The sequence below is a fragment of the Rhinatrema bivittatum genome, chromosome 4 (genome assembly GCF_901001135.1).
Source record: "Rhinatrema bivittatum chromosome 4, aRhiBiv1.1, whole genome shotgun sequence".
Classification (NCBI taxonomy): Eukaryota; Metazoa; Chordata; class Amphibia; order Gymnophiona; family Rhinatrematidae; genus Rhinatrema; species Rhinatrema bivittatum.
Genome location: NC_042618.1, coordinates 150,825,994 through 150,849,615, shown reverse-complemented (window position 1 = coordinate 150,849,615; position 23,622 = coordinate 150,825,994). Strand labels below are relative to the sequence as shown.

At 44.0% G+C, this 23,622-nt stretch overlaps 1 protein-coding gene across 3 annotated transcripts in view; it reads left to right on the top strand.

The window, feature by feature from the left end:
- SLC25A21 (solute carrier family 25 member 21) overlaps positions 1 to 23,622 on the top strand; it is an 847,107-nt gene that overhangs the window by 715,296 nt on the left and 108,189 nt on the right. For all 3 annotated transcript variants that reach the window (XM_029598981.1, XM_029598980.1, XM_029598982.1), the window contains 2 exons: positions 891 to 950; positions 12,821 to 12,928. In XM_029598981.1, coding sequence (XP_029454841.1) covers positions 891 to 950; positions 12,821 to 12,928 — 168 coding nt within the window. The remainder of the gene's footprint in view (positions 1 to 890; positions 951 to 12,820; positions 12,929 to 23,622) is intronic.

Genomic DNA, 23,622 nt, shown 5'->3' with positions numbered 1-23,622 from the left:
CTTTTTTTGAATATCAACTTCTTATTGTTTTCTTCCTAAAATATTTTTTCTTCCTAAAATATTTCTGAGTCTTAATGGTGAATTTAAAAAGACCGGCGCGTGCCAAAACTGGAAGATACGAGAGTATGTCCGGCCGGTGCCCACATATACGCATATTTCCCGGTATGCACATGCATGAGAAAGCCAAAAAGGGGTGGGGTGTAATCAGGGCAGAGCAAGGGTAGGACATGGATCTTCCAGGACTTCAAAATGAAATGTGCATGTAAATATTTACGCACACAAATGCACCCTGGGTTTCCCTGCCACGTAACTTTACTAGTGCTATGGTCAGCGTGTAAGCAATAAAATTAAAAAAAAAAACTAGGCTAGTCAGTGGGGTTTTAAGGGTTGGGGCTAACAGGGGAAAGGGAGGCTAATAAACTGGGGGGGGGGGGGGGTGTTGGAAGTCCTATCCCTTAACTGGGCGAAAAGGGGAATGAACTGGGAACACTAGTAATGGCGTCGGTGCGTGTCCCTTATAAAATTCCCCCATTTACACAGTAGATGCGGCATTTGCACGCACATGCGCGTGCCCATATAGAATTGTATGCACATTGACGCACATTCAGCCCATTTTATACCATGCACGCATATATGTGCACATGTTATAAAATGGCCGCGTCCTTTGGTGTGAGCCGGCATACGCACATACATGTGCGCTGCGCAGCTGTTTAAAAGTTACCTCTTAATCTACTTTATTAGTGATTTAAAAAAAATCTTCTCTTCTACTTTAAATCTAAATCCCTAAAGTTCTCATCTCTTGATCCATATGTTGTGAGGTTTGTTAATGTTTAGGACTGCCAAACCTTCAATTTACAATAATTGATTTCATTTATGTTTTGTTTTTGCAGTTTTTCACCTTTGAACAGTACAAGAAGTTATTGGGATCCACCCCACTTCCAGCTGGGTTGGTAAGTGAAATGGGTAGCTCAACTACAGTAGCCAAATGTTCCCTTAGATCATGATTCTCCAGTGCCCAGAATTGGGTATTCTTGGGTAAAATGCTTTTTATACTTATCCTGCTGCTACATACTACTTTAATGTACTGATTTGTTGCATAAAATGGTTTGCAATTTAATTCATACTGGCACCAGTGAGTCACTTAAACACAATACAGCCCAAAAATTTGGTGTGCCAAAGTTCTGACCTGGATGCAGTAAAGCATCAACCTTTAGCTCAGCAAATGCCAATGTGTGTCAGTGGCTTGATCTGATTTATCACATACAATATGCCCCAAACACTCTTACTCCAGAACCTCCAAAATTGTCACACACACATCAAACTAAACCAAGGTAACTGGTATTCTAATTTTCAACAATAATAATGTGGAACCACATGGAATCACTAATTGCAATTAATTTACGTATTTGTAGGACCTCTGGTCTACATGAGTCTGTTACACATCCAGACTCATTAGTAGTTTACAGGTCCAAAATTACTTTATTAATCACGAGGCAACTTCTTTGAAAAAATTTTTTTGAGTTTTTTCTTTTCTATAAAACATTTATAGACCCAAATCGTTATTTAGTCATTATGTGCATCACCATGCCGCACCAATTTTAAACAGAGCCAAACTTTCAAATTTGTTCGGTCAATCACTCATAGTACTCATCTATTGTGAAGATCCCAACGGTATACTCGTCATTGAAACCGTCCCGACACGATCGTGTTTCGGACCGTCCTGGTCCTGCTTCAGGGGTAACGTCTGATCCAAGAAAATTTGGGTCTCCAAAAATGGCTATTCTTGCGGTTCCATTTCTTTTACTTCATTCTGTCTTCGGTCGACATCCTCGACGGCCATTTTATCCAAAACATGGCAGCTCTTCCGGTTTAAATACGCAATACCGGCATCCGGTCACGCCAACCTCAGTCTTCTATTAGGTCGTATTTTTTCGTTAAAGGTCTAGTAATGAAAATAGAAATACACTGGGTTGTAGGCTTCAATTGCGTCGTCCTCTATTGTAATTATTATAGCGGGACAAGACCCTGGACGCTCTCATTGACTTGTCCGGGAGAATCAACTACTGCCTCCAGCAGTGGACCTGGGAGCCATGTCCTCCTCGTAGGCAAGTGGTGCTGGCGCCATCCTTTTCACACACCCTCTCTGTGGTGCAGGTGACAGCCCCCACCACTGCATGGGCCAAGGAATCTATTCAGCTAGGACAGGGACGCCTCTCTTCAGAGGAGAGGCTCCACCGTCACAACCCAGGGTTCTTGTACTACTGTGCCGAGTCTGGGCATCAGCTGGCACACTGCCCCCTAAAGCCAGGAAACTAGCAAGCCTGCGATCTAGTGGGGAAATAATCCTAGGCTTTACCACTCCCGCTCCCCAAATTTATTTATTTATTTATTTATTTATTAACTTTTATTTACCGACATTCGTGCAGCACATCATGCCGGTTTACAATGAACTCAGGTGGAAAATACAGTGTAACGATAAAACAATATTTATAATAATGATAGTAAATAAATAACTGGCAATAACAATTAACAATGTGGGGATGGGGAAGAGAGGAGAACAAAGGCAGATAGAGAGATGAGAAGTAAAGGAATGAAAACTATAGGAATAGAGGGAAACTATGTACAGATGACGGAGTGCACAGGTCTCATTAACTTGAGTATAGGTATCAGTAACTTAAGTACAGATTTCATTTACTTAAGGAGGGACTCATGAGGACTTGAAAGCCACCAGTATTACTTGGGCTATGGTGTTCATTCGGAGAAAGGTTATTTGAGGGAGATTGAAAGGTGTACGGGGGGGTAGGGGGTAGAAGGGGGAAGGGGGCGGCTGGGAGACAAAGGATTGGAAGGTGACTAGGAGTGAAGAGGGGTAGGGGTGGGTCTGACGGAGGGGGGGAGCAGCCGGGAGGATGGTGGAGACAGGGAGGGGCTGGAGGGAAGAATTTATGTTTGGTTTGTGTCAGGGTAGGCCTGTCGGAAGAGCCATGTCTTGACTCCTTTCTTGAAATTGTGGAGTGATGTCTCTTGGCGTAGGAGGGTGGGGAGGGAGTTCCAGAGGGTGGGGCCAGCGATGGAGAACGCTCTCCCTCTGGTATGAGATGAATGTGCTGATTTGAGGGATGGTGTGTGGAGAGTGCCTGTGTGGGCTGTTCTTGTAGGTCGGTCAGAGGAGCGGTAGTGAGGCATCTCATCAAGCCAGGTGTGGTTGTGTTTATGAAGGGAGCTGTGAAGGATGGTTAGGGTTTTGTATTGTGAGCGGAAGGAGATGGGCAGCCAATGTAGGTCCTTTAGGATGGGGTGATGTGGTCCCTTTTACGAGTACTTGTTATGATTCTGGCCATGGAATTTTGTAGAATCTGCAGGGGTTTGATGGTGGTGGCAGGGAGTCCTATTAGCAGGGAGGTACAATAGTCCAGTTTTGTGAGCATGGTGGTCTGTACGACAGTGCGGAAATCGTGTGTGTGGAGGAGGGGTTTGAGTTTTTTCAGGATGTTTAATTTATAGAAACCTCCCTTTAGGAGAGCTTTGATGTGGGGTTTAAAGTTTAGGTGTTGATCTATGAGGACGCCTAGGTCTCTTACAAACTGGGGCTGGGAGAGGGCTGTGGTTGTGTTCTGAGGATTGTTCTGTCGCATGGGGAGGGTAAAACGTTCAGGCTGATTAGAGATGACGAGTAATTCTGTTTTGGATGTATTTAGAGCTAGATGGAGCTCAGATAACAGCGTGTTTATGGTAGTGAGGCAAGATTCCCAGTGTTGCAAAGGTTTGCTTATGGACCCTTGAAACGGTATGAGAATCTGTACGTCGTCTGCATATAGGAAAAATTTCAGGCCTAGGTTGGAGAGGAGGTGGCATAGCGGTAAGAGATAAATATTGAAGAGGGTGGAGGATAGGGAGGATCCTTGGGGGACACCTTGTGTGATAGGTATGTGTGAAGATTCGTATTTGTCGATTTTTACGAGGTATTCTCTGTTTGTGAGGTAGGAGGAGAGCCATGTGAGGGCGGTGCCGGTGATACCTATTTCTGCTAAGCGGGTCATTAGAATTTGATGGTTGACTGTATCATATGCAGCTGAGATGTCTAGTAGGGCGAGTAAGTACGAGTTTCCATGGTCCATACCTTTAAGTATGGTATCTGTCATGGCCAGTAGTAAGGTTTCAGTGCTTCGGGCTTTACGGAAACCGAACTGTAGAGGGTGGAGGATATTATGATCTTCTAAAAAATCAGTCAGTTGTTTGTTGATTACCCTCTCTAGGACTTTGGATAAAAAAGGGAGATTGGAAATCGGACGGTAATTGGCAGGGTCTGTTGGGTTAAGGGTGGGTTTTTTTAGAAGGGGCTTGACTATGGCCAATTTGAGTGGGTCTGGGAGGCTGCCAGCGGTGATAGAGCAGTTGATTAGGTCTGTAATGGGTTTGGTGATGGCGGGGGTGATAGAGAGGAGGGTTTTTGAGGGAATGGTATCTGAGGAGTGGGTGGCGGGTTTCATCTTTTTTAGAATAGCCTCTATTTCCATGTTAGTGGTAAGGTCGAAAAATTCAAGGGTGATCTTTTGTCATTGGGGGGGTGGGGTGGGGGGGGGGGGGTTGGCAGGGAAGCGAAGTAGAATGTTGTCGATTTTGTGCTTGAAATAGCGAGCTAGTTCTTCGCATCTTTTGTTGGAGTTTGTTTCGTTGAGTGTAGGTGTATTGGAGCTGGTGAGTTCTGAGACATATGTGAATAAGGCGTTCGCATTAAATTGATAGTCGTGGATTTTTGCGGCGTGGAAATCCCGCTTGGCTTGTGTGATCGCATGACGGTATACGTGTAAGGTATTGTTGTAAGTAGCTTTAAGTGTTGCTGATGGTTGTTTGCGCCAGGCGCGTTCTTTAGCTCTTAGGTTTTGTTTGATTGTTTTTAAATTGTTGGAAAACCATGGTTTTCTTTTTTCAAGTTGTGCTAGTGGTATTTCTTTGTGGATGATGGGGCATAGTTCGTTGGCAATGGTCGTTGTAAGGTTGTTCCAGGAGTGGAGTGCGGTGTCAGGGTTGGTGAGATCGATGTTATTAGCTATTTTGTCGAAAGCTATGGTAAGCTCTTCCGTACTACAGTGTTTACGGAAGGAGATGGTTTTACGGTGTTTTTGTGTGGTGGGTGTGGGGGATTTGGTTGTAAGGCTTGTATTGATGAGGAAGTGATCGGACCACGGCACTGGGGTGACTACCGGGGGGGGTAGCAATAGTTATTTTAGAATTCACAAAGATTAAGTCCAGTGTATGGCCCGCTTTGTGTGTGGGTTCGGTGATGATTTGATTGAAACCTTGAGCTTTGAGGGTGTCTAGTAGAATTTCGCAGGAGGGGGAGGCGGGGTGGGTGTCTACATGGAGATTGAAGTCTCCTAGTACAATGGTGGGAGGTCTGCATTGATGTTGACTGTGAAATATTCTGTGATGGGAGAGGGGTCTTGTTCGATTAGGCTAGGGGGGGGCGTAGACTAGGCAGATTTGCAGGGGGATTTGGATGTAAATAGCGCAATTTCTATTTTGGGCGGGGGTTGAGTGTCTTGGAGTTTGAGGCCAAGGCTTTTTTTGGCCACCAGGAGTAAACCCCCTCCTCTTTTTTTAGGTCTTGGGATGGAGAAGAGGTCGTATGTCTTTGTTGGGAGCTGGTTTAGGAAAACCTGGTCAGTGTTTTTTAACCAGGATTCGGTGATGGCACATAGGTCGGGGTTGTCGTCTGTAAGCAAGTCAATTAGTATAGGTCCTTTTTTTTGGATGGATTGGGCATTAAAGAGGGTAATGGCTAAGGTGGTTAAGCTCAGGAATTGTGGGAGGGGTGAGGTCATGATGGGTATAAGGGATTTGCGAGGGTTGGGTGGGTGAGGGCGAATTGGGGGGGGCCTGCGTAGAGAAGGGTAGTGCCGTCTTGGAATGGGGAGGGGGAGTAGGCACATGGTTCTGATAAAAAGGGGGAAACTGTGCAGCGGGGGGAAAGGAAATAAGGGGGTAGTAGCGTTAGGTGAAACAATAGAAAGTCAGGTGGGAGAAGGGAGAAAGGGGGGGGCTGTATTGTTATATAAATGGCTGGTAAACGTTAGGGAAACACTTGGTTTGGAGATAGTTAAAGCTAGTTAACATAGGGCAAAACGGATTGCAATCAAATGCAGGGTACTCTCAGATGCAGGGTACAATTACATACAGGGTACAATCAACAGTAGGGTACAGTAGCGTTAGATGAATCAGTGGAATAAAAGTCCCTTTTTTTTTTTTTTTTTTTTTTTTTTTAGATTGTCTTTACCTTTAGGTCCCAAGTGGGGGGCGCTGAGTTGCGAGCCCCTGTGGAGGAGGGTAGAGATGCTGTTGGGGGCAGGGCGCAGGAAGAGGTAGAGCCCCGCCAACCACTTCGTGGGGTTCCGAAACCTTTGCTGTCCGACGCGGTTATTAAGCTTTAGTTACCCTGTGGTCCCTCCGTGTGTGTGGGTTGGGGCTCCTTCGGGGCTGCAATGAAGGGGCGAGAGGCCTCTTGTTCCGCTCACCCCGATCGGGCTCCCTCGCCGATCGCCGGCCTGTCTCTCCAGCTTCCACTTACCTGAAAGGCTGCAAATCTCCGCCTCCAGCCAGCCGCCATCATCATTCCACTGCCAGCCGCCATCACCCTCCACTGCCAGCCGCCATCACCTTTCCACTGACTTTCTGTGGACAGTCATGAGTTCTCCACCTTAATGCTGCTCAATTCAGGCACCAGGAGGAACTTTATAATGAAGGCCCTAGTGGATCTTCTGTGGCTTCCTGTGACCCCAAGAAAGACGTCACTAGTTATCTCCTTCAAAAGTGGAGAGCTGCTTCCTGGCAGGATTACCACAGCCATGGCCCCCCTGCACCTCTGCACTGGTTCTTGCACATAGAGAGTATCATCTTCCACATCATTGACAAGGCAGTACACCCCATTGTGTTGGGGCTGTCCTGGAGCACTTCACTTTCCTCACTTCGACTGGGGCTGATTGCCACGGTTCCTGCCTACAACGAGTTGAGCCTCCACCGAGTCTAACCCTGGCAATGACCTTGTTGGGACTGCCCCCTCAGTACACTGAATATGTTGACGTGTTCTCCAAGAGAAAGGCAGAGATGCTGCCTTCCCACCATACATTCGACTGTGCCATCAATCTGCTACCCGGTGCTGATCCACCATGAGGAAGGGTATACCCCTTGTTGGTCCCAGAGACTGCAGCCATGACTGCGTACATTAAGGAGAACCTTGACTGGAGATTTATTAGGCCCTCCATGTCCTCCTCTGGAGTGGGGGGTTTTCTTTGTGTCGAAAAAGGACAGATCTTTACGTCCTTGTATAGATTTCTGGGGGCTGAACACTATAACAAAGAAAGCCTGTTACCCACTGCTGCTCATTTCTGAGCTTTTTGACCACCCCCAGGGGTCTAGAGTATTTACGAAGCTGGACCTCCATGGGACCTACAACCCAATTTGAATTAAACAAAGTGATGAGTGGAAGACGGCGTTCAATATGCGAGATGACCACTATGAATATCTGGTGATACCCTTTGGCTTGAGTAACACCTCTGCAGAATTCCAAAAAATGATGAATGAAATGTTTAGAGACCTCTTGTACGTCTGTGTCATCATGTACCTCAACGATATCCTCACTTCTCTGTGTCATCATGTACTTCAACGATATCCTCATCTTCTCAAAGGACCTCATGTCCTGCCTTCAATACATTCACCAAGTCCTCCAGAGGTTATATGTGAAGCTGGAGAAGTGCCTCTTCGAGAGGGAGGGCCTACCCTTCCTGGGTTACATCATGTCCAGCAAGGGCTTCCATATGGATCCAGATAAAGTCAAATGTATCCAGGACTGATCGCAACCTTCCAGTCTCCGCGCTCTGCAAAGTTTTTCGACTTTGCAAACTACCACCAGTACTTTATCCCCAATTACTCTCAGATTGCGGTTCCACTCATGGCAATGCCAAGGAAAAGAGCCAATTCAAGGTTTGGCCTCCTGAAGTGGTCACTGATTTTCTAGAATTGAAGAAGGCTTTCCTCCAGGAACCATGTCCCCATCATCCGGACCCTGCACATCCCTTTATCTTGGAAGTCAATGCCTCCTCCTTAGGCGTAGGGGCTGTGCTGAGCCAGTACTCCAGTATGGGGGTTCTTCACCCCTGCTCCTTCTTCTTGCAAAAGTTCTCCTCTGCAGACCATAACTATGGAATCAGGGACAGAGAGTTGTTGGCCATCAAACTGGCACTTGAGAAGTAGTGGCAATGGTTGGAGGGTGTGCAACACCTTATTATTATATACACTGACCACAAGAACTTGGAACATCTTTATCATGCACAACGTCTGAATGCACACCAAGTCCAGTGGTCCCTGTTCTTCACACATTTTGACTTTGAAGTGAGGTACCGGCCTGCATCTAACAACACTCGGGCAGATACCCTCTCCTGATCTTTATTGGAGGAAGACACACCTGATTCCCCCAGGCACATTATCGATCTGTCCTGGATCCTCTTGACCTCTCCTGTGACCATCCCTCCAGGGAAGTCAGTTGTTCCACGTCAACTCTTAGAGAAAGTTTTGAAGTGGTCTCATGACTCCCGTGTCACAGATCACCCTGAACGGGCTCGGACTCTTGCGCTACTCCAGCAGTATTACTGGTGGCCCCAAATGCAGAGAGACATCAGGGTCTATGTGGACTCTTGTCCTACCTGTACCCAGCAAAAACCTTTGGTGGGACCACTCTGGGGGATCCCAGGGAACCCTGGACCTATGTGTCCACCAATTTCATGGTGGACCGTCCCCTCTCTAATGGCTGCAGCTCTATTTGGGTCATTGTCAACTGATTCTCAGATGGCTCATTTTGTTCCCCTTCCTGGCCTTCCCTCAGCACCTGAGCTGGCCCGGCTGTTTACTCATCACATTTTTAGACTGCACAGCTTGTCTAAGCATATCGTCTCAGATTGGGATGCCCAGTTGACAGCCAAATACTGGCGCTCCCTTTGCTGGAAGTTTAACATCACATTGGACTACACCACTTCCTAAAATCCACAAGCTAATGGCCAGTCAGAGTGGACTAACTGGACCTTGAAAGGCTTCCTGAGGGCCTATGCAAATGATTGCCAAAACAACTGGGCCACCCTCCTCCTGTGGGCAGAATTCTCCCATAACTCCCATATTAGTTCTGCCACGGGATCATCACCATTCCAAATTGTTTATGGGAGATTGCCTTCTACTCCATTACCAGTCCCATTGACCATTCCTTCCCCAGCAGCTCATCTACCTGCTCATGAGCTCCAAGAACTTTGGAGTCATACAGAGGAGATGCTCCGGAAAGTGGCTCAAAGAGCCAAGAAGGCAATGGATGCTCAACGATGGCCGACATCACAATTTAAACCTGGGGACAAGGTTTGGCTGAGTGCCTGCCATATCCATCTCAGGATGCCCTCCATGAGGCTCGCTCCTCATTACATCTGCCCCTTCCCAATTTCTTGTCAGGTATTTATTTATTTAAGTGTTTTTATATACCGATAACCGTTTGCACATCATATCGGTTTACATAGAACGTATAATACTGGTAGAGGAACGTATATTGAACAAATTTGGTTACATGGCAAAAAGAGAAAAGTGCGTAACATTCTATGCAGAGAGAACATAATTGTTGATATAAGCATATGTATATTGGATACTATGTACATTTGTTTGGTTAAGAATTGGTAACAAGGCATGCTTAGAGAATGGTATATAACATTAACAAATAGAGAGTAAATGGTTGTTAAAATAATATATATATATAAGTGAAGGAATAAAAATTTGGTAACAAGGCATGTTCAGAGAGAGTAGCTGGCTGGGTGGGGGTAATGGTAGGGCCCGTTACCTATCAACTATGCGTATCTGCCTCCTTGAGAGTCCATAATGACTTTCATGTTTTCCTTCTCAAGCCTCTAGTCCTCATGTAGCCTTCCCGGAAGGTGCTTAGACCCAGGAGGTGTCCACGGAAGAGAACCATATCTACCAAGTGAAGGAGATCTTGGATGTTTGATGCCAGAGCAAGAGGTGGGAGTACCTGATCTCCTGGGACTGGTACGACCCAGAGGAGAATACATGGGTACCTGTTCTCGAACATCCTGGACAAGAGTCTCCTAAGGGCATTCCACGCTTCACACCCGATGAAACCCAAGCTCCTTAGTGGGGTTTAGAGGAGGGGGTACTGTTGTGTTTGGCTGGTCACGGGTCTGTCCTGTGACCGGCCACTCTTACCTCCAGCCCCAGGTTGAACAGGGCCCACTGACACCACGGCTGGGCCCCGGGCGAAGAAGCGGCCGGCTCTCGTGCAGGCCCACCATGCTGTGCTAGGAACACTGCTCAGCTGAGTGGGGATGTCCCTAGGTGTGCATGCACATGGCTCAGGTACATTTAAAGGACCCATGGCAGAAATTCCACTGTGGTACCCTCTGATGACATCACAGGCCTTCCCCTTTATAAAGCAATAGGTCGAACTCAGAGTAGCTGATTGCATCTTTGATCCTGGTTCCAGTTCCTGCTCTTGTTCCAATATATTGTCTTCGTGTTCATGGTTTCTTCCTGTGTCTTCGGAGTTCCTGTGTTCCTGGTTTGTGGTCTCTTGTCCATCTTCAGTGTTCCATCCTGCTGTTCCGCCTTGCCTTATCCCCTTGGATTGCCTTCCCGGCTTGACCTCTGTTCAGATCCCTGGCTTTATCTTCATTTGGATTCCTGGCTTGACTTCAGACTGCTCTTCAACAATGCTGGACTTCTGCTTACATTGTGACCACTGCTTGCTCCTCGTCTTGTTGAACTCCGCCTGCACTTTTCTCTGCTCTCTGCTGCCTGCCCCAACCACTTTTTGAACTGACTTTGTTCCATTCCTGCTGGCCAACAATACCTTCTGCGATGGATTAATCTCTTCACAGAGGCCCGCACCTAAGTCCAGTCGGCCCCAGCACCCGAGGGCTCAATCTAAGGGGGAAAAGGGCTGGTATTGGCAAAGTTCCTGTTGAGCCTCTGCTCCAGTCAGCTCTGCCTGCCATGGTGAGGACCTGCAGGACCCTCCCTGTGGGTAGCACTAACCTCACCTCAGTCCAAGGGTCCACTTCTGCAACAGAGTGCCCTTATGTAAATTCCTTCTGATTGCTAGTGTTTTAGTATTAGGGTCATTCTGGAGAGGCAGGTTTTCTATCTGCAACCCTTTCCTACACTCCGGCACCTGGGACTATTTGGGATCCCTTTGGTGCAGTTAAGGGAGTGATTTTTCATTTTTCATTGCATTTTATTTATTGATTTTTATTTTATATTTGCTTTTTTTAAAATGTATTTGATGTTTGTTGTATTTATATGTATATGAAATTATAATATGATGAATTTTGTTTTAAGCCACTTTGAGTAGCATTTGTGCTAGAAAGATGGGATTCAAACTGAAGACCATAATGGAATAGTATTCATTTTTATGTAATTTATTTACACAATTGGTATTCTTTTTTGCAAAATATGGCATTAATTGCTATTGTAAAAAATAAATACCTATAGTATTTATTTAAAACATTTTATATCCTGCCACTTCCTATACAATAGTCCAGGGCAGATTACAATATAACATACATATAAAATTATACAAATCAATCATTAAAAACACTGACATAATAATGTTTTCAACCGTTTTCTAAAAACCTTCATATCTCGTTCTTTCCTTATCGCCACTGGAAGTATGTTCTACATACATGGGGCAGAAAAAGAAAAGGCCCTTTTCCTCATGATCTGCAAGCAATATTTCTGATTCCCGGGCAATGCCAAGAAACCTGTACCATCTGATCTGAAGGATCTTCTTGGCTCATATTGCTGTAATTTGTTCGCAGTTTTACACTTATTTTCAGAATAAAGCAACCCATGCACAAGTAGCATCATTTTAAATTGTGACTGTTGATTTATGGGAAGTCAGTGGAGCTCTTTAAAAGCACTGGGGTCATGTGCTCATATTTTCTTAACTCACTTATTACCCTAGTGGCCACATTTTGCACCATTTGCAAAACCTGAAGAACTTTCTCTGGTAAATCTACAAATATCCCAAATATTATTTCATATAATAAAAAGAAAATGAAATGGATAGGCAATAAAAATAAAGGAATTAAAAAAAACCCCTCTTGTTGGCCTTGGAACATAGCCTAAATTGAGAAAATTCAAAATTCCTTGATAAGCAGAAGAGAAAGCCTTGTATAAGTTCTTGGCTGGCCAACCTGCATACTAATTAATGACTTTTATGTTGCCTGTTTTGAAGTTGTACCAGCAACTGGCCTGGCCAGAGAAAAACTGTCCAGGCTGGCTGAATACTGATCAGTTGGCAACTCTAGCTGAGTGCTTTAAAGTTGCAGTGCCATCCCGTGAGCAGAATTGCAATAGAATCATTGTTCAGGATCATCTTTCTCTTCATTCTTCCCAACAGAAGCCCAAAGTTACATCTGATAAGTAATAAAGTAATATCATTTTTCTTGAAGTTCAAACTCCACTCCAAATAAATGTTGAGAGCTGAGTATTATTATTTTACAATATGCTGTTAAAATTAGCAGTACAGCTGTTTTTGTGTTTCCAAGAAAGAACATGTTGATGGGGGCTCTATCTTTTCATGAGATTTTAGACTGTGGTTTGTGGCTTTGTCGGTTTCCTGCTGGCGAGCTGTCGGCACTGGATCAGGAGACTGAGCTGTATAATAGTCTCATGTGATGGTCTGGGTCTCTCCATACTCTCTGGAACAGGCTGCAAGGCTTGGAATTCTTCATTCCTGCACTCCCTGACTTGTGTTCCCTTGATGCCACTGTTCTAGGCACTTGCTGTTGCTGGATTGGGGTCTGGACTCACAGAAGCAGTTGTCGTCAATCCTTTTGAAGTAGTGAAGGTTAGCTTGCAAGCCAACCGCAATGCTTTCACAGAGGTAAAGTGATAACAATTTCGTTTTTTAAGTATTGCTAGAGGAATTTTAATGTATATAAATGATTACCTGTATATACGGCCTGGAGGAATTTTCATGATGATGTACACTGCTGTATAACTTATAGCACTAAATGATAAAAATGTGTTATATGGTACCATCAGGGTACATGATTCTATACAAAGTTATTTGAATGTTAGCAATGCCACTGCCCAAATGAGCTTCCAGTTTATTTTTTAATACTGGTTTCAAAAGGCTTCACTGTATCTGTTTTTGGAAATCCATGCACTTAACGCATGCATGTAGCTATCTTGTGCTTTACGAGGTAAATAATTATTATTGTACAGCATTTGCCAGGTGTACACAGCTTTTTACAAACACACATAATAGACAGTCCCTGCTTCATGAAGCTTACAGTCTAATAGAGAGACAGACATGAAATTCAGACAAAGCATATGGGGGTGGGAGCTTTGATTTAAAACAGAAGGGCTGGCTGGAAGGAGTGGGGCCTCGTGAGAGTCTATATGGGGAAGCAGCCAGTGGGCAAGTTAAGGAGGCCATGTGTAGAAATAATTAGGTTCATATAATCAAACTACCCATGTTGTTACAAAACCTCAGGCCAATGCAGTAATCTGGGCACTAATAAAATGTGTGCTGGCTTTCAGCACACAATTTTGCCCAGATTATTATTATTTTTTCATCTCCCAATGCAGTAAGGTAATGATATGCTAATGCATCGGGAGTTTAAAAAAAAACCAACATGCGTACCTTTAAAAAATGCACTCAATAAGATGGCAGTGGCAGTGAGGCAAGTTTTTGACAAGCACTGACGGTGCTGTATATTGTTCCAGGGAGTGTTCATTACTTTGTCATATTACCTGCTGGTTCAGGGGTTCTTCCAGCCAGGATACCAAATGTAATCGAGCAGCGCCTTCCCCATTGGCATACCTGGGAACTTTTGAATTCCAGTCACCCTGAGATTACCATGGATTAGCGGGCCGGGAGGGGGGGGGAGGGGAACGGGGGAGGGCAACTGGACCGGATGCTCACAAATTTGCTTTCATAAACACTCTTACATGTTCACACTTACTTTCACTGCTCATTCTCTCACATTCTCACATGTCCATTTACACCTTTACTTCTGCCATTCTCCCACACACACACTCCCTCACTCACGTCTCGCCCTCTTCCACACACACATGCCCACTCACTTTCACACCCATGTTCACTTGCACTCACCTCTTTCCTACTCACCTACATACACTCTCAGCTCTCTCCTACTCACCTACATACACTCTCAGATCTCTTCTTCCCTCACAAATACACACTCACTCACTCTCACAGCCATGCTCATTCATTCTCTTTCCCCCCCTTTCAAAACACACTAGCAACAGCAAACTCTAACTTGGGCTCCTGGAGCAGCAACAGCCTCTTCCTTCTCCTCCTGTGCTGCGGAAGTAGACGCTGCCTGTTTCTTATTCCTCGTTTGATGCACGGGCAGGAAATCGCAATGTCGATTGGCCAAGGCAAACAGGATGGGACGGGCAAGTGGCTCGATGCAGGAAACAGGCTGTGCAGGAGCAGGTGGTGTCACGAGGAAGCGAAGTTAAGAATTAAAAAGGTCCGGAGATGGTAGAAATCACTGTCCAGTTCCTCCTTTTTCAGCAGCGTAAGACCAATGACGTTCCTTTCTTCTTTCCGGGTCCAAGCAGATTGGTTTTGCTGCAGCACCCGGAGATTTCCGGTACTGGCCCAGAAACCCAGTAATTCTTTTAGAATTCCGGAGTCTCTGGGCCAAATCCGGAGAGTTCCCAGGTATGCCCATTGGCAAGCATTTTCACAGGAAAGTGAGGCCGAGAGCGATAACTGGCACTGAGAATATCTTGCAAGTGCTTTCCTTTTCTTCTCTTCCTGATACTAATGTCACTCAGTCGGCTACTTCCTGCTGACAATAAGCCCGCCCCTAACCTCCAGCTTTTCTGCAGTGCTTCTCTCAGGCTTGTGTGGGCTTTATTGCAGGCTACTTTCAGGAGCTTCCAGGAGACAGAAGAGGGATTTAGGGGCGTCACCTGAAGAGATGTGGCTGTCCCTGATTTTCCAGCATTGGAAACTTAACTCCATCTCTGAGCAGGCGTTAAGTTTCCAGCATTAGGGAAACCTGGGTTATTGTCATCACAGCTCTCTGCATCAGGGAGTAGTACATGAAGCCCTCATTTGCATGTGATTTCCATGCGAGGGAGCTAAGCAGTACTCTCTTTTGGAAATGCATAGAACTCCTTGCTACATCAGCAGTAAGTTTTGAGCATAGAAAATGTGCGTTGAAATGCGCACATTCGGCTGAACGCACTTTTCTGCATCGGCCTGCCTGTGGGTTGTTTTTACCTGCAAGGTTTATACTACATGAGTAGTTTTGCTTTGATTATCGTCCCTGGAAAATGTACCTGTGCAGATTTGTATCCTGCTTTTTTCTGTGGGTAATTTCATCAGAAACAAGGCGCATAGCTTTGATTATACAAAACTGCACTTGTTGTGTCTACCCCCAACCAGGCTCCACCCTCAGGAATACCTCATAACAATATGGATAAAATATGCATATTGCTAAACAATACATGTGTTTTACTCACATTGAAGGAAGGTGATCATCAGAGTCCATTTCCATGCCTAAAATCTTGCTTTACCTGTGTAAATAACTTTTAATATGCCCTCTGTATGTTCAACTCTGAGCAAGGCAAGAACAGTATCATTTTCATTTTATCAGTAAATTAAATGTGTAGTTGGCCACATTCTTGCTGGCCACTAAAGAGATGCTTTTGGAAATGGGACCAAGATGGAAAAAGTCAAACGAGAAACAGCCGTGGCACCAGTAAATAAATGCAGTTACTACACAATACCTCAGCTACAGTCCAGGATGCTGGGATATAAAGCACAATGCTAGTAATTGGTAAATATTTGCTCTAGAGAGCCAGTAAGCATATATAGAGACAATATTATTTCAGTATGACTAATCCGGCACAGCAAAGCCAGTGAATATATCATATATATGTGCACTTAGCCGGATAAGTCCACCTGGTTAAGTATAGACCTGCTCTGTGGGGGTGACTAAACTTTATTTATTTTTTTTATTTATTTGAGTTTTTCTATACCGGCATTCACGGAAATTCGTATCATGTCGGTGTACATAAAACAAGGGGTGATCAATACATTATAAACGTACATAAATATAACATGAGAGTATACCTTTACAAATTATAACAAATTTTAACAAGTGCGCAGAAAAAGCAGTTACAATAAAACAAGGATGGTTCTAACTGGTAGAAGAAGAGGATGATAGAAGTTTAACAAGAAGTAGAACGTGCAGTGATTGGTATGTCAGACTTATGCAGCTAACTCCAAATATTGCTAGGTAGCCGTATAATTTATATGGCTAACTCGCTCCGCTCTTGATCCACCCAGTACATGCTTACTTTTTGTGCTTTTAACTTTTAGCCGTATTGGGGGACTTATATGTCTAATTGGTGGCCACTGATCATATTCAGCAGCCGCTGCTTAGCCGCATAAGTCAGGCTTATCCAGCACTGAATGTGCTATGAATATTGGGCCCATGAAATTTTACTGTACATTTCCCTATATTTGAAACAAAGCAGACTAAGATTAAACATTTGTTTCCCATCTGCTATTCAGTTGTAGGTACAGTGTGTGAGTTTGTGTTTCTCCCTAAGTGAAATGAATAGTATCTGCCTAGTTTGTCTTGACTGTCTTTCTGGTTGGATGGAATAGTATAAATGTATGTTTCTTGCTATTTGTCTAAATGGTATATTATTGTATGCTTTATTCTGTGGCTAAAAAGAATGTAATAGTATTGCATTTAAATGTATTAGAATGTGAATACCATATCCATGACTCAGTTGAATATATGAATTTATATGTGGCTGAACTGAATAGTGTGGCTGCACTGAAATCTAGGTCTACTCATCGCAATATGGTAGAACTGAATAGTTTATGGGTGTCTCATTAAATGTCCAAACTGACTACAGCACTATTTGGCTGTGTATTCAAGGTGGTGGCTAAGGCCAGAAGAATGCTGGGCTACATCAAAAGAGGTATAACCAGAAGGAAAAAGGAGGTGATAATGCTCCTGCAGAGGTCTGTGGGGAGGCCTCGCCTGGAGTACTGGGTTCAGTTCTGAAGACCGTATCTCAAAGGGGATAGAGACAGGATCCAAGCGGTCCAAAGAAGGGCAATCAATTTGGTCTAGGGTCTGCACTGGAAGACTTATGAGAAGAGACTGAAGGACCTAAATATGTATACCCTGGAGGAGAGGAGGGACGGGGAGATACGATACAGTCTTTTAAATACCTGAAAGGTATTTATAATGCACAAGAATCAAACCTTTTCCGATGGAAATTAAGCTGTAAAACTAGGGTTCATAATATGAAACTCAAAGAGGGTAAACTCTAGAACAACATCAGGAAATATTTCTTCAAGGAAAGGATGGTGGATGCATGGAATGTGAAGGGTTTGGAATAAAGGATCCCGAGTGACTAAAGATGGAAATGTAGCTAAGAGATAACCTCCATGGAGCGGCAGTTACTACCCTTACAAGAAGGCATGGGGGTAACCTGCAAAGTGGTGTCTATTTGTCGGGGACTGGTGGTGTGCGCATGTGTGCGTCAACATGCAAGCACGCCCCTTAAACCACTGAAAAGCATACACACAAGGAGGATAACTTTAAAATAACTCCACGCAGCCCCATACACATGCGTATATTCCACATGGAAAACTACAACAGTATTTTATAACCTGTTTATGTCAGGGATGTGCAGATTATAAAACATGCGTATATCAACCTTCCTAATTCACATGAATATATGCGCGAACACATACATTGAAGCTGTGTATTTCAATGTAATGAACATGCATTCTTTTCCTACCTATTTTAGAAATATGTGCACGTAAGTTGGTATATTTTAAAACATGCACGCCTAAGTGAAATCCAGTTTTCCAATTCCTCCACCGGTTCACCCAGTCCTTTCTCTAGGTCGTCGAGACCCTCCTAGTTCTTCAACGTGTACTTCTCCCATCCAATCCGTTCTTGATAATAGATGAGTCCGATATCAATTATGTGAGATAATAAGTAGGTGCAAAATTGTGGGAATAAGTTACCACATGTGTTAACATAAGTCGCTTATAAAATAGCAGCTTGTGTGTGTACTTCTTACCCCTACCTGGAACACCTCTAGACTGCCCCTTTTTTACGAATGTAGATGTTCATACAAAAGGAAAAATATGCACATATGTTTGATGTTTATAAAATAGCATGAACATGAATATAAACTACTTATGTGCATATATGCAAATTTTACATGTGTAACTCCTTTGAAAATTCACCCCTTAGAGGATAACTTTCAAACAACTCCACACAACCCCCTAAACATGCACAGAGATCTACTACAGTATTTTATAACCTGCTCTTATCAGGTATACATATATTATAAAATATGCATGTCTATTCCCCCCCCCAACATACATGCATATGTTTTGTTACACATGAATATCTGCAATGCATTGAAAATGCATACTTTCTCTACCTATTTTATAAACATACACACCTATATTTTATGTGTGAAAAAATATAACTTGCTAGCATAAAACCTTGAATTATATATTGAAGTATGAATATTTTAAAACATGCATGCATAATTGAAATCACCAGTTTATCAGTACCTCCATCACCCAGTCCAGCTCCAGTTCATTGAGACCTTCCTAGTACTTCACGCTGAAGCCCCACCAGTTCATCCAGACAAGCTCAGTGAGTAGCAGCAGACAACAGACAAGTCTGATATCAATTGATTCTAGATAATTAGCAGGTGTAAAAATGCATGGATAAGTTGCCCATTGTATTTTGCGTAAATAGCAACGTATATACATTTCTCTTGCCCCAAATGCCCCTAGACTGTCCCTTTTTTTGCATAGGTAAATGTGCACACAAAACCAAAAATACCTGCATATTTTGGATTTATAAAATAGCATGCATGCTTGGCCAATCTACTTACGCTCAAAGGGGTGGAGTTTAAAAAAGAACGCGCGCGCACATGAACACGCAATTTTATAACATGTACACGCCAGTGCACGCATGTTATAAAATCGTGGGTGGCGCGCACAAGGGGGGGCAGACATAGGCCACAATCGCGTGGCGACACATCGTCTGGCTTCCCCAGTTCCCTCCCAGTCCTTTCCAATTAAGGAGCGGACCGGGAGGGAACTTCCCTACCACCTACCCTAACCTCCCTTCCCCTTCTCCTATCCTACCCGCCCTCTATCTCTATCCTAGGTCCCCCCCCCCCATTTTTTTAACTTAATTTTTGCTCCTACAAAGGAGCTATAGCAAGTTGCGCGCGCCGGCACCCTGCCGGCACGCGATCCCCCGACACAGCAGCAAATGGCCGCTGTACTGGGTGCCTCTAGCCCCGCCCCACCCCCCAGACCACCCCACTGCTGAGGCCTGGCTCTTATGCATGTAACAGGGTTACGCGTGTGGCTGGGCCCCTTTTAAAATGCATGCAGCGCGCGCAAGGCTCAGCCATGCACATAACCCCTGTGTTTTATGCGTGCGAGCCATTAAAAATCTGGCCGATATATGCTAATTTTACAGATGTAACTCCTTTGAAAATTAACTCTAAAGCTTGGAAGCTATGTGCATAATCACTGAGCTAGGTGCATAGCTTGGAATGTACGCACATAAATTCTGACGTGTGTATGCGTATAAGTTATGAATTGCACGCCTATGCACATAAATTCCAAATTATGCACATACGTGCATGTATGTAACATCCAAGTTACATATTTATATTCCGCTGCCAGACCAGCAGATGTGGGGACTGGTGGTCAGTGCATTTTGTGCGCTAGCACACATGTTCACCCCACCTGCTTCTAAGAAGCCTACATGCACAACAGACAAAAAGACTGTCAGCGAGGCCACAGGAAGCCAGAGGATTGTGGGATTGAATGGAAAAGAGGGACACAGAATTAGAGAGAAGCAGACAGATAGTTACGAGGGGGAAAATAGTAAGTTCGCTCAGATTGGGACTGGCCTCCAGCAAGGGGAGGGAGGAGGCGTTGACAGTGTTAGTTTCACTCTAGGAATTGGAAAATGATAAATATCCAAGATGGAGGTGATTTGAGGAGAGACTGAGAACACTGGGCAGGGAGTGAATAGATTTCTGAGCTTGGGCTGGGGAAGGGAGGTCACAGTGTGCATGGGCAGGCTGGGAAGGTGATGGGGGAAGAGTGTTGTGGAGTCAGGCTGTGCTGGGGTTGGGCTGGGGAGGATGTGGACTGGAGAAGAGTGTTCAACTGTGCCAGGATTGGCTGGAGAAGGGCAGTCAGTGAGTTGACGTCAGGCTGGGAATGGAGAGAAGAGAGTTCTGGTCTCAGGCTGGGGAGGGGAGTTGGATTGTGCTGGGTGGAGGGAAGAGAGTTCTAGGATTGAGAGGGGGAGAGAGTTGCGGGAGCTGGGCTGTGCTGGAGTCAGGGTATACTGGAGTCGGACTGGGGAGGGAGGAGAGAATTCTGGGCTTGGACTTGGGAAGCTGGAGCTTAGAGTTTGCCAACTGGGCATTTCTAGACTGTATAGATTTTTGTACCAATGTTTGGAAGCCAGAGGGAAGAATGCAATGTTCAGAAAAAGTCTGATTTTTAAACCTCCACTTTCAGCTCCCTGAAAGTATCCCCTAGCATGACTGAGTTTGCTCTACCTATGATATGACCAATGGCACCAGCAAGCCATTCATCTGTTGGCAGCACAACAGATTGTGTTTATGTAGGCTGGCTGGGCCTTTGAAGTACATGTAAATGCCTGGGTAGAGTTTTGTAGGGGGCATTACTTCCTCAAACACAAGAGAGAAGTCCCAGTGGCCACCGCAAACTCCGTCCTGCAGTGGACAAAGAAGAGGCCCAGTAGGACTGGTGGTGGTAGCTGAAAAGGCCCAGAAGAGAGAGGGAGGCCAGGTATGTGTTTATTTGTGTGTAAGGGAAAGAGAGAGAGAATGTATGTGTGAATGAGAGAGTATGAAAGAGCCTGCATGTGTGTGTGTGTGTGTGTGTGTGTGTGTGAGCCTGCATGTAGGTGTGTGAGCCTGTGTGTGTGTGTGTGTGAGAGAGAGAGAGAGAGACTGTGTGTGATAACCTATATGCATATGTATGTTTGTGTGAGAGAAAGGGTGTGTGTGTGTGTGTCTGAGGGTATATGTGAGAGATTGAACATGTGTATGTGAATGAGAGAGGATAAAGTTTGTGCAGAGCCCCCCCCCCCTCCCAAATTCATGACAATCTTAGGGGTCAATGCAATAAACGAGGGCAGAAAGCAGGTGCTCAGTGTTGAGCGCCCACTTTCCTAATTCGAGCCCAGGTACCTCTCCTGGGTGCACGATGCAATATTTAAATAAGGGGTCGTGCTGCCAAGCAGGTGCTAGGGACAAATGTACATGGAAAACGGACGCTCAATTTTATGAGCATCCATTTTCCTAACCAGTGCACAGCCATGGTTGTTAGGAAAATGGACACTTGTTAATTGAACATCCGTTTCCATAACCTGACTGCTGGTACGTTTTGGTTTTTTTTTTTAAACCTTTTGGATCCTCCGACTTCACGCCAGGCATTGGACGCGCATTTTGGACACGTTAATCCGCTTATAGCATAAGGGGTTGTGGACATGCATCCAAATCGCACGTCCAACCATGGGTTAAACAGTGCTCTCGGCTGTGTGCACTGTTTTGCATTTACCCTTAGAGTGGCTATAAATCAAAAGATGCCAGATATGGAGAGCTAGAGATTTTTTTAAATCTATATTAGTTTTAATTATTGGGTATTATGTGATGTGTCTGTTGTTTTGAAATATTTTATTGGTATTTTGGAAAATTCATACAACTTTTACATTTTTGGATGTTCTGTTCATCAGGAGGTCTATATTCAGACACAGTCCAGATAGAAAAGTTAGCCAGATAAACTTATCTGGCTAACTTTGAAGGCATATTCAGTAGTGCAGCCACACAGTTGAATATAGCCAGCTATCTTAAGTAGTTATCCGGATAACTATAGCTGGCTAAGTTTAGGGCAGCTCTTTAACCTGACTCGCTCTTCTACTCTGAATATCAGAGTTAGCTGGTTAACTAAGCCGGCTAACTCAACTCCTCCTGGTTACACCCCTGGAATGCCCCCAACTTATCTGGCTAAATTCTAGCCACCTAACTTATTAACCGAATAGAATTTAGCTGGATAAAGGCTGAATATAGCCGGGTAAGCCATTTAAATGGATAACTTTTCAGTTATCTGTCTAAATAACTTTTGAATATCAACCTCCAGCTGTTTTAAAATATTTATTGTTTTCATTCATTGTTTTATATTTTATATGGCTCATATTATCATTGATGTTTTGTATTTCTTGATATTATTACTACTTACAGGTACCAAATATCTTATTAGGGGAATGAATAGGGAGCTTTGGAGAATTTCACCGGGTATCAGCTAGTAAAGACAATTAATTCATCCCCAGCTATTCCGGTGCACACTGCTAAGACAATGTAGGGCTCTTACCCCAACATGCTATTTGATTTATAATTAAGCAGTAATCCTTCATAGGCAGTACATCTCCAAAAATGATGGATTTCAGAAGTACAGATCTTTAACATACCTATGGCTTTGACTGTCACTAGAAAACAGAACATTTTTACCCACCAATTAGTAACCATATTGGTTTATCAGAATCTTTTTAAATTTTCTAATAGCAATAGCACCCTTGAAAGCAAATATTATTAGATTATTGCTCTTGTATAGTCATAACATTCCCATACTTGCAGTTCCAGGCAAATGATTTTCAGCAGAGGCAGTTGTATGATGATGAATCCTGTTGCCACAGGCACAATGGCTTAAATATTTATTTATTGATTAATTGATTGATTTAACATGATTTATAATCTGCACCTACCCAATGGTTCGGAGTGTAGAACAACTAAAAACATACATAGATACACAAAAAATAAAATATACAACACAACAATCAAAACAGAACAAATAATCAATACTCAAAATCAGCAATAGTATACTAAAACTAAAAGAATCAAATATGCTGAAAGAAAAAAAACATAAATCAACTATTCTGCAAGGCTGAATGCATTTCTGAACAAAATCATAATTAATGCCTTTTTAAAAGCTTACATGTCTGATAATGTGCAAAGGAGGGTAGGAAGTGTATTCCAGGCTCTGGGACCAGCCACGGAGAAGGCTCTTTCCTGAATCTCTGCAAAGTGAGCATGCAAGATTGACAGGATCTCTAAATCTCTTGTTGAGAAGAACTTAAGTCTCTAGATGGGGCATAGATTTTTTAGAATAGAATTGATCCATGGTACTTTTGATCAAAGGTGAGTCTGATTAGTTTTGAATATTGATAAAACGGGGATCAGCAAATGATTAATGGAAGAAAAACATATCCAAATAAAGTCAAAAGTGGCTGATCATGTTGGCAATGTCAGCAAAAAGAACTGCATATTGTCTGTGTAAATCTTATAGTTTAGTTTGAGACTCAAGAGGAATTTACACAGTGGGGTCAGGTAAATGTTGAAGAGCACAGTAGAGAGCTCAGAACCCTGAGGAACACCTGTTTCAAGTGTGTACCAAGCGGAGACTTCTGTGCTCATCCTGAC